Here is a 12,073-nt window from a genome sequence, read left to right as displayed (position 1 = left end):
TACAAACTCAGATCTACTGATCCTGAGATTCTTTGCCTCAGCTTTGTAGAGCTTTATCACACGGTGTTTATAATCATATGCTGTGTGCGTGGGTAAATCCAGCTTAACCTCTTGGGTTCTCTACTTGACATCCAATATTAACCTGGTTTTGTAAAGGAAAGAAATTGAACCTAAGTGGATGAATTCATAATTAAAACTACTAGAAAAATTCCCTTCTGATATTTATATTTTCTCCTTATGTATTCTGAGTTATTGGTTTAATGGTTTAATTTAATCACAAAAACTTTTTAAAATAATATTTTTAAAAGAAAAGTTGGTTGTTGGGACACAGATTCAATTTACTTCCCTCCATTTGCTAAAAAAAAATCCTCTCTCTTTAATCCCATGTATAAAATACATATTTAGGGTCCTTTAAAATCCTGACTTGCCAGCAGCAAATTCCAAGTTGAATAGTAACAATTAGATGAAACATTTTAATATTCTGAAAAAATATTTATATAACTTATTAAAAGCATTTTTATTACAAGTTTATTGTGCACTAGGACCAGATGTTTTATTTCTAGTTCTTTACAGTTCCTTTACCATAGCGTGGGCTACGAAGATAAGGCTGATTAAACAATCTTAATGACTCAGTGGAATCGTCTTGTGCGACTTCTCACCCTATCGACACCTCTGTCTCTGTAGAGTAGTTGAGGATTAAATCATGTTGAAGGCAACTAGGACCTTGCCTGGCACCTGGCAGGTGCTGAATGCCGAGCCCCAGGGCTGACATTAGGAGCTTGATCAGGCTGGAAGGAAGGAAGCCCTTTGCTTCTGGCGATTGTAATCACCCGGTGGCTCCTCTGTCCCACAGCTTCTGCTTTTCATTTCTGGACCAGGCCTAGTGCCGATTCTTTTCTCCAGATGTTTCCTGCTTCTTTGTGAAAGAAGCATTTAGCTCTGTCCCAGTAGCTGTCACTGCCAGGAATGAAAACCTGGGCCCCCCAAACATTTCTCTTTCTGGGGGCCAGCATCCCTAGATGCTCTCTCTCAGCCAGGCTCTGCCTTTGGCCTATGAAGTCGCATTTAAAATTCTCATATGAAAGCTTTTACCTACAAAGAAAATGGCAGCACTTACTAGTTTATTTTTGTCATCATTTCCCACATGGAGGAGGGCTTCTCACTTGCTCATCCATTCGGGGTAGACCCTAGTCTATCTCTGAGCTCCTATCCATCAAATTTTTGAACACACCAAAGTGACGGCCTTGCCATTATGCCACTGGTAGAAAAACTGCTTGGGGCTGTATTCGTTTCCTGGAGCTGCTGTAGAAACACGCCACAAATTGTGTGGCTTAAAACCACAGCAATTTATCTTCCCACAGTTCTGGAGGGTAGAAATTCAAAATCAAGGTGCTGGCACAACCATGCTGCCTCTGGAGGCTCGCCGTCCTTGCTCCTCTCCTGGCTCCTAATAGTGTCTGGCAATGCATAGCATTCCTTGGCTTACAGTGCAACGCTCCGATTTCTGCTCCTGTCTTCACATGACTGTCTTCTCTATGCGTGTGTCTCTTTGTCTCCTTTTCTTCTTCTCATAAGGACACCAGCCTATAGGTCGGGACCCACCCTAATTCAGTATGACCTCATTTTAACTGATCACGTCTGAAATCCTATTTCTAATAAGGTCACATTCTGAGGTCCCAGGTGGACCTGAGTTTTGGGGGAGATGCTTCTTCAACCCATAAAGAGGCATCACTGAATTAACTCCCTCCTAGTGCTGAGCGCTTAGTTTCATGTCCCTCCAGGCATTCGCCAAATGCCAATAAATGAATAAATACTTTCTAAGGGAAAATATCTGCAAGGGATTGTGAGTGTGATCTCTGCCTATATGTGTAGATACGACTACACACCTACTGTCCTCCCCTCTCACCACCCACGGACTGGTTCTTCTCATGTCTCTTCCTCTATCTCATAGCTTCTGGTGACTCATCTTCTTGCTTCCTTATCATTCATTCCACCACCTGCCCTCTGCTAACGCATCTCACAGCAACAACGTCTGCTGCTTACTGTCTCCTTCTCAGCTGAGACAAGGATCAGGCTGGCCATCCCGCCATCTTTTCTTTACACCAGTCCTCTGTGGTCAGGGGCTGGCACCTCAATGGCATCACATCTTTGGTCAGTTGCCTCCCAAAATGTAAACAGCTGTGACTGCAGGTGGAATGAGGAAGAAAGTGCAGAGGTGATACAGGACCAACACATCGCTCATGGTTGCCTCTTTAACAGGGCTGTTTCTTCTACAGCCATGCCTTTGGCAGATATCTTAACTAACATTGCCCAGCCCTCTGCAGGTTGTTAGAGTGCACACCTAGACTCATTCTCCATGCCCCCATTGCTCTGGCCTCTTTCAGAACTGATTTTACACCTGTGACTTTGAAGTAACGCCTCCACATTGGCCAAATGTGTTCTTTGAAACAGCTCTACCTAAAATTCATTCATCTATCTATTCTAGGATGTGTTTGAGGGTGTGCTCAGTATTTGAATCAGTGACCCTTGAAGAGGACCCATGGGGGGAATTTCTCGCACATCTTTTATCAGAAATCTATATTTTTTCTGAACAACTAGTTTGGGTATGTCTTCAGACATAGTGATTCGCATAGCTCACTCTATCTCCCTCTGTGCTGCCAACTAGAAGGTCAAGCTGAGTCTGTAGCAAGTTTACATGGCTTTATTGTGTGGGTTTTATGTATAGCTTATCTATCTTTAAATCTTTTTTTTCTTTACCCTAATTTCCTGTTATTTTCTGTCCGCCCATAATGTTTATATTTTATAAGATGTATCGACTTTTTGAAATGAGGTGGAGTATAAGTACATTTTACAATAGAAACTGTTGATTACACTTGTTCATGTGGCAAATATTAAGCATTTACTTTGGCCAGTTGCTTTAACTAAGGCATATTTCCTATAATACTTATGTCTATACAGTACAAACTGAATGGGTTTAAAGGAGAAAGCAGTCACTGAGGGCTGGAGAGGTTACGTTCGCCTGGCTCCTTGAAGAATGTGGATAGAGTGAAAGCTTCTCAAGAGTCCTCATGGACCCCTCTACCTGTCTGTCTTAGACACTGTGCAGCTTAGAACAGGACCATTGTGCTTTTAGGGAAGAAGGCCGCATAGCTGGGCTCTTTGTTCCTCCATGAGGAGTTAACACATGCAAATTTTACAAAGCAAAAAGAAAAAATTAGCACAGAAAATATGCCAGACACTATAGAAATGACTCGAGTTTATTGCTCGTGAATTTTTATTTTAGAATCTCAGATTCTAAAAATGTAATTTTGTAAAAGAAGATACTCACAGTTTGTTCAGTATAAACAGTAAGTTGTAAAAATGCCTACTCAATTATACAAAGTGTACATATTTCTGGTATTAACAATCAGAAGTTGTAGGGATTTAGCTCAGCTAGATGTAGCTCAGGGAAATTTCTCTGCCCTAGTCCTGTTCGAATACTTGTTCCTTTTGGTGGTTTGATTCCAGGAAATCAATTCTTGATTACCTGCTCTCAGTGCTGTAAGTTTTGAAAAACACCGCTTCCCTGATTCATGTCACTCCCCTGCCCTTTGGAGGGAACTTGGCGAAAACAGGGACACCTCGTCTGGACTTCGAACTTTCAGGGAGGAAGGCGGACTGCTGGCCGAGAGAGTCACCGTAGTGTGTGTCCTAGAACTAAATAGACGTTGTAAAAAAATTTGTCATTTGAGAGTCTCTTTATGCTGTTCACTCACTCTGAAAAAAGCAGAGTTGATATAATTACCGTTTCCATTACAATGTTATGAAAATTAGGTCGTGCTAAGCTTTCTCCTTTCAGAACAAATCTCATGACCTTGGATTCTCAGGTACATGAAGCAGATGTTAGGATACAAATGGAATATGAGGGTTATCAAAGCTTCATGATGCAGCAAAGATTCTCTCTCCTGACCATAATTCAAATGTTAATTTCTTGCCCTTTTTAAGTGGCGTCCTGTATCAGAAACAAAGAAGAGGGAATGTAATCCTGCCAGCTGAAATTAATTACAAGACAGAAATATTAGAGCACCAGTATCTTTAGTTCCAGTATTTCTAACATGCTGTACGTTTATTGCCTTCCACCGCTGAGCTATTTCCTTATATACCTGACTGGTGTCATCATGCTCAGTGAAGCTCACAAACTTGTAGTTTTGATTTAGTGACACATTAGCCTGAGTGCCACTTTTAAGACTGTAAATTTCAAATAAGCATGATTTGTAACTTGAAAACACACCCCTAAGAGTTCTTTCTCTATCAGGCAATTTAACAGGTTTGTTTTGCATGTCTCTAATTCTAAAAGGACGATATCAGAAAACTGGGCAAGCTGTTGATGCACGGCTCCTTCAGCGTCTGGACAGTGCACAAGGATGGCTATAAGATGAAGGATTTTATTCGATTTAAGCCCAGCCAGCGGCAAATCTACCTATTTGAAAGGGGAATAGTGTTCTGTAAGATACGAATGGAGCCCAGTGACCAGGGCCTCTCTCCTCATTACAGCTTTAAGAAGTCTATGAAGGTAAAGGGGTCCTCTTGCACCGGGGAGTCAACACACTCTATGGACAGAAATCTGGTTATTTTATATATATGAAACTGTAGCTTAGAGACATGAGGTTAACTTGCCAAATGCCACACAACAGAGCTAGAATGCACACCCAGGTCTGACTCCAGAGTCAGGGCTTGTAATCTGCTATCAGACAGGACCAGCGCTGGAATAGGGGTGATTTTGTGTTAAGTAGGAAAAAGGGACAGTATCACAGCCTGTCTGGACAAACTAATTTAAAAAGTACCCTTTTTTCTCCAGGCAGAGGGCTAGAAGACTTGGTGGTTGGGGCATGGGCTGGATTTCATCTTCCATTTGCTCTTCTGCATACAAGTGTAGGCCGCATCCTGACCCTGGGGACTTGGAGCCCAAGTCCACACCAAGCATTGCCTGTGTAAGGAAATGTTTCATGAGATGCACCAATTCCCACACTCACATTTGTGTTCTTGTGATGAAAGTTGTTAATCTATTCACAGTAGCTTTTTGTGACTTACGTTTCTTAATGGATACTAATTCAGCGGCAATTAGGTAGAGATTTGTGAAATACTTAGGGGTTGAAGGAGAGATGATCTTTTTGCTTAAAGGTTGTGGGCTACACCTCTACCTACAGAAAGACATAGTCTGTGTTATCCCTTGAAACAGATGAGACAGGTGACACTGTACCAGATTGTGTTTTATGCTCCTTGGGGCCATTAAGAGAGGACAGCAAAACACTTGAAAGGAAGATGGAAGAAGAGAGGAATCAGGGTTAGAAAAGATTAGGGTAGCTGATAGTGACAATTTTAAAGTCAGAAAATGATGATATAGAAAACTTTCTTCTTTCTTTACAACAGTTGATGACACTTTCAATTCACCAACTTGAAAGGGGGAGCAACAGAAAGTTTGAAATTGCCAACCGAAATGGACTTGAGAAATACATCCTGCAGGTAAAGCTCATGTCTTCTCCATAGGTGTTCCCATGACTTGACAAGCGTTTTCTATCTCATTATTCTAAAATGAGATCAGCAAGAGAATGAGAAGCCCTGTGCAATTAATATTCTAGGTGATCTGATACTCATAGTACCTTCTTATCTGTAATTGCAGGCAGCTTCGAGGGAAATCAGAGATTGTTGGTTTTCGGAAATAAGTAAATTATTGATGGAAGAACAAAACAATAATAAAGGTAGAGTTACCCCTGCTGACTTTAGTCTGGAGAGTTATACTGTTTCCAACGTTGTGATGGGTGTGCAGATTGGGGATATTGTCAAAGAAAATGGTTCGCCGGGAAAATAACTGTGGCCACATTTCTATAGCACAGTACCCGGAAGCACCTGTGCTTGTTTTCGGTCATGCGGGTTTTTTTTTTGTGTGTGTGGTTGTGTGTGTGTTTGGCCCTTGTAGTTGTGTTCCTCCCACATACCTCATTGCCAAGATCAACTCTCTCAATCCAATATCCTAAAGTCACCCAAGAAAATGGAAATTTAAAGGGCCAATACTACTTTCAGAAGCTGTACTACTTTTTTTTAGAGTTGAAATAAAATTAATATAAAAATTATAAGAAATTAGTTTTAACTCATATATTTGGGTCTCTGATTCATTTTGAGTTAATTTTTGTATATGGTATGAATTAGGGATCTAGTTTCACTCTTTTGCATGGGGATATTCTATTGTCCCTTAGCCATTTGTTCCAAAGACTATTCTTTCCTCCCCTGAATGATCTTGGTGCTTGTTATGGACTCAACTGCCATTACAATATTTGTGTTCCCTCAAATTTACATGTTGAAACTCCACCCTCCCCAATGTCATGGTACTCGGAAATGAAACCTTTTGAAGGCAACTAGGAGTAGGTGAGGTCGTGTGGTTGGAGTGTCCATGAATGGGATTAGCGCTCTTACAAATGCTACGGGAGAGCTTGCTTCCTCTCTCTGTTCTCTGCTATGTGAGCATACAATGGGGAGTCAGCAGCCTGCAACACAAAAGAGAGTCTGCTCTCTTTTTTCTCTATTGACTGCTTTTTTCCTATGTAGGAGCCATACTTTCTCATTTCTTTGCATGTCTCATAATTTTCTGGTGAAAATTGGACATTTAAAATAACATAATGTGGGAACTCTGGAAATCAGATACTTCTCCAGCTCCAGTATTTTTTGTTACTGTTTGTTGTTTTTTTCTTATAGATCATTTGTTTGTTTAGCAACTTTTTGCAACTAATTTTGTAAAATCTGTATCCATTGTCATTCGTAGCACTGAAGTCTCTAATGGCTGGGGAGAGATTTCCTTAAACACCTGAAGCCAATAAATATTCTTGTCTTTGACAAGGGACCCTGCCTATATATTGAGGCACACCTTCAATAATTAACCAGGCAGGTGACAACTTCGCCCCAGCCTTCATTCCTGTTTGTGCAAGGCCTCATGATCAGCCACAGGTGAGAGCATAAAGCCTTCTCAGCTCTCTCCTGAGCATGCACATAGGCCTGGGCATGTGCACATGGCCGTCTAGATTCTCAGGAGTATTTTGCAGCCTTTAAAGCCACTGTGGACATCTCATTACCAACTCTTCCTATTAAACTTTTTTAAAAAATTGTTGTTCTATTATAGTCGTCCCAATTTCCCCCCATTACTCTCCCCTGCCCAGCCCACTCCAACTCCCACAGTCAATCCCCACACTGTTATCCATGTCCATGGGTCAGTATTACTTGTTCTTTAACTAGACCCTTCCCCTTCTTTCCTCTCTCCCCTCCGGTCCCTATCAGTTTATTCCTTGTGTCCATACCTCTGGTTCTATCTTGCTCACTTGTTTTGTTCATTAGATTCCTGTAAAGGTGAGATAACGTAGTATTTGTCTTTCACCTCCTGGCTTATTTCACTTAGCATAATGCTCTCCAGTTCCATCCATGCTGTCATCAAAGGTAGGAGCTCCTTTTTTCTTTCTGCTGTGTAGTATTCCATTGTGTAATTGTACCAGTTTTTTGATCCACTCTTTTACGCATGGGCACTTAGGCTGTTTCCAGCAGTTGGCTATTGTAAGTAACACTGCTAGGAACTTTTCGATTAGCCTGTCTTTGCCTTAGCTGTTAAACAACAGCTCAGACGGTCAAGAAGTTAAACAATTGCCTATACTCGCTTTCTACAAATGTCCCAGGGGGAAAAGGCTTTGCATACTAGCAAATTTTGAATGAGGCCTAATAAAGAGAGCTTTGCAAGTCCGTGAAATAATGATAATTCTCTGGGAATGAGACTTTGCAGGAGCTTCAGTCTTGTCCTGTCCCCTCCTAGGGCTGCTAGATTGCTCATTTTCACTATGATTATAGGCTGTTGGTTTCTAGCTGTCACCAAGAATGAGGGGCTGGATGGGAATAAGGCAAATAAAACACCACAAAGCTCGCTGTTCATACTGACAATCAGCCATTTTTCTCGAATAAATATTGTCATGAATGCTGTAAGTTTTGTTTAATTTCCAGTGTTCTGAAAATATTGTTATTGGCTATTTTTGCCAGGTTTTTTTTTTCATGATTTCATGGAGAATTTTTGAAGGGATATTTTTTCTTGCACCATTTTCACAGATGTCACTTGCTGTGCTCCTTTTAATGATTAAACATCATCTTTGAGTAGGTTTTGTCCTGTCACATTGTTTTTCAACAGATCCTCATAACAGCAGGCATATTTTGTAAGAAAGTCCATAAGCTTCATCAAATGAGTTCTAATATTTCCTTTAGGTAATGTCGTTAGGGTTAAGAAATGCTAGTCTTATGTGGAAAATCTATTTCCTGTCATTTATACTGGCAATGGTTTATGGGCTTGGTAAGGAAAATTATATAAATATGAAAAAGATAAGCTTTATCTTCAGAGACTTAGCAGGAATACAACCATTTAATATTCTTTCTGAGTCTTCTTTGATCTTCAGGTGTTCAGGAGGATACAAGTGTGACTGTTCATCAGATGGAAAAAGATAAACTAAAAAGTGTGATTGGGAAACCACCACCTTGGTTTTCCATTATGACAACAAGTAACACAGTTCTTGATTTAAACTGTAGGCCTGTGCCCGGAAAGAGTAACAAGATTATATGATTGATTTTAATTTATATAAAGATAAGATGGGAAAAAAACTGTGACTTACATTTGCTTTTGAACTAGTGATACTATACTAAATGTATGTTGTGGTGATTGAGTATGAGTCCTAGAGGTATAAAACAGAAAGTTAAAACACCCCTAGTACAAAAAGTTACTTGTTTTCCCCAGAAACAGCATTCTTTCTAGTCGCAAGATTAATCTAGAAATCTTTACTCCTGAGCCCAGTGCTTCACAAAGGGCAGTTTAAGTGCAACCAGCATTAGAATTACTTGAAGGGGGAGCTTCTGGTCAAGATGACAGCCTAGGCAGACATGGCTCGCCTCTTCGCACAACCACATCAAAATTACGACTAAAATATAGAACAACCATCACTTAGAACCAGCAGAAATTGAGTTGAATGGAAGTCTGACAATGATGGAATTAGAGAAGCCACATCCATTGACACTAGTAGGAGGGGCACAGATATGGAACTGGCTGGTCTCTCACCCATATGTGGTGCATGAAAATTCTGGAGGGGTATCTCAGGGGTGAGGAGTTGCAGCCCCACACCAGGCACCCAGCCAGGGTTCCAGTGCCAGGAAGACAAGTCCCCACAATTTATGGCTGTGAAAACCAGTGGGGGCAGAGTTGGTGGAAGGAACTTCTGGAGCCCCAAGCAGTTCCTCTTAAAGAACCCATACATGGATTCACCTACTCAGACTCACTCCCTCTAAGCTCCAGCACGGGGGTGGCAGCTTGAAAGGCGCCAGTGGTATACTGGGAAAGGCTCAAGTGTCTGGCATCAGGGTAAGCAGAGGCCATTGCTCCTTTTCTGAGCCCTTTCCTTACAGAGCCAGGGAACTGGCAGGCTGGTACCATATTTGAGACTCCATCAAGCTGTCTAACACTCTTTCACCTGCCTTGGAGATCCCCAGAGACTCCCACTCACCCAACTATGGGACCACCCAAGCTGTTTTCCCATATGAATGGCTGGTCTTGGCTCATGCTTCACAACCTCCTAAATCCTGTCAGGTAAGCAACACCTGGCCTCAGTGAGCTCCAGGCCAGGCAATAGCAGCAACCAGATTAGTTTCATAGCTTGGCCTCACCTGGGAATCTCCAAGACCAGCACAAATAGCAGCCACCTCAGATTGCTTTATAGCTCAGGAAAGGTGGCCCCAGACAAATCACAAGCAGAGCTAACCTTGGCCTGCACCACCTGGGAAACCCCAGGGCCAGGGCACCCAGGGGACAGCTACAGACCACACTGGAACACCACCACCCTGCCCACACACAGCTGATCCTCCATGGAGGGGCAGAGGTTGGTTGTAAGTGGTCACATTGGCCTGGGTAAATCCCTCCCATTGATCTTACAACAGCAACCAAGACTCAACTACAAGAGAAGGGTGTGCTCAGTCCACATGAAAGGTGGACCTCGATCACCCAGCTTGGATGATAGGGGAGTTTGTGCCACTAGACCCTACAGGATGCCTACTACATGGGGCCACTCTATCAAGACATGGAGTCAAAGCAGCTCTACCTAATATATAGAAACAAACACAGGGAGGCTGCCAAAATGAGGAGACAAAGAAACATGGCTCAAATGAAAGAACAGATCAAAACTCCAGAAAAAGAGCTAAATGAAATGGAGATAAACAATCTATCAGATGCAGAGTTCAAAACACTGGTTACAAGGATGCTCAAGGAACTTAGTAAGGACCTCAGCAACATAAAAACAACCCAGTCAGAAATAAAGGATTCACTAATTGAAATAAGGAACAATTTACAGAGAAACAACAGTAGAGTGAGTGAAGCTGAGAATCAAATCAATGATTTGGAACATAAGGAAGCAAAAAACAACCAATCAAAACAACGAGAAAGAAAAAGAATTAAAAAAACAAGGATAGTATAAGCAGTCTCAGGGACAATTTCAAGAAGTCCAATAGTCAGTCATATCATAGGGGTGCCAGAAGGAGAAGAGGAAGAGCAAGAAATTGGAAATCTATTTTTAAAAATCATGAAAGAAAACTTCCCTTATTTGGCAAAGGAAATAGACATACAAGTCCAGGAATCACAGACAGTCCCAGTCGGGTTGGGCCCAAACAGGACCACAACAACACACATCACAATTAAAATGCCAAGAGTTAAAGATAAAGAGAGAATCTTATAAGCAGCAAGAGAAAAGCAGAGAGTTACCTACCAAAGATTTCCCATAAGACTGTAGCTGATTTCTCAAAAGAAACTTTGCAGGCAAGAAGAGTCTGGAAAGAAGTATTCAAAGTGATGAAAAGCAAAGACCTACAACCAGGATTACTCTATCCAGCAAAACTATCATTTAGAATGGAAGAGCAGATAAAGTGCTTCCCAGAAAAGGTAAAATTAAAGGAATTCCTCATCATCAAGCCCTCATTATATGAAATGTTGAAGGAGCTCATTCAAGAAAAAGAAGAAGATCAAAGCTTTGAACATTAAAATGACAACAAACTCATAACTATCAACAACTGAATCTAAAAAAATAAAAAACAAAAAACAAACAAACTAAGCAAACTACCAGAACAGGAACAGAATCATAGGTATGGGGATCATTTGGAGGGTTATAAGCTGGAAGGGAGAAGGCAGAGAAAGCGGGTAATTGTGCAGGGATCAAGAAGCATAATTGGTAGGAACAAAACAGAAAGGGGAATGTTAAGAATAGAATAGGAAAAGGACTTCCAGCCAAGATGGAGGCATAAGTAGATACGCTTTGCCTCCTCACACAACTAAACAAAGGATACCAACAAATTTAAAAACAAAAAACAACCAGAACTGCTAGAAAATCATACAGTACGGAAGTCCAATGACCAAGGAGTTAAAGAAGAAACATTCATGCAGACTGGTAGGAGGAGTGGAGATGGGCAGCCAGGGCAGATGCCAAGCAAGTAAGGTGGCAGCTGGCTGGCTGGGTGGTCCCACATTTGCGTGCAGATAAACCGGGAGGATCAACTGAGGAGCGAGACAGACTACACAACCCAGGATTCCAGCGCAGGAAGAAAGCCTCCAAACTTCTAGCTGTAAAAACCTGTGGGGGTTGAGTCGGCAGGAGAAACTCTCAGCCTCACAGGAGTGTTCTTTGGAGAGGCCCACAGGGTTCCAGAATGTACACAAACCCACGCACCTGGGAATCACCACCAGAAGGGTCTAATTTGCTGGTGGGTAGTGGGAGAAGTGACTGAAAGCAGGGCAAGAGCTGAGCAAGCGGAATAGTTCCCTCTCTGACCCCTCCCCAACATACAACACCACAATGCAGCAATGTGAGTTGCTACGCCCTGGTGAATACCTAAAGCTCCTCCCCTTCCAGCATAACAGGAGCACCAAGACAAAGAACTATGGCCCAAATGAAAGAACAGATCAAAACTCTAGAAACATTATAACTAAGTAACAAAGAGATAGCCTACCTATCAGATGTAGCATTCAGAACACTGGTAATCAAGA

General features: G+C 41.7%; 1 protein-coding gene across 3 annotated transcripts in view; it reads left to right on the top strand.

Annotated features, from left to right (window-relative positions):
- The window catches only part of MCF2L2 (MCF.2 cell line derived transforming sequence-like 2), a 221,869-nt gene that overhangs the window by 188,993 nt on the left and 20,803 nt on the right, over positions 1-12,073 (top strand). For all 3 annotated transcript variants that reach the window (XM_054581079.1, XM_054581097.1, XM_054581088.1), the window contains 3 exons: positions 4,337-4,552; positions 5,410-5,502; positions 5,660-5,738. In XM_054581079.1, coding sequence (XP_054437054.1) covers positions 4,337-4,552; positions 5,410-5,502; positions 5,660-5,738 — 388 coding nt within the window. The remainder of the gene's footprint in view (positions 1-4,336; positions 4,553-5,409; positions 5,503-5,659; positions 5,739-12,073) is intronic.

This window comes from Pteronotus mesoamericanus, unplaced genomic scaffold (genome assembly GCF_021234165.1).
Source record: "Pteronotus mesoamericanus isolate MK-2021 breed Mesoamerican mustached bat unplaced genomic scaffold, CSHL_Meso_final contig_116, whole genome shotgun sequence".
Classification (NCBI taxonomy): domain Eukaryota; kingdom Metazoa; phylum Chordata; class Mammalia; order Chiroptera; family Mormoopidae; genus Pteronotus; species Pteronotus mesoamericanus.
Note: the sequence above shows the minus strand (reverse complement) of the source record. Positions and strands in the feature narration are given on the sequence as shown.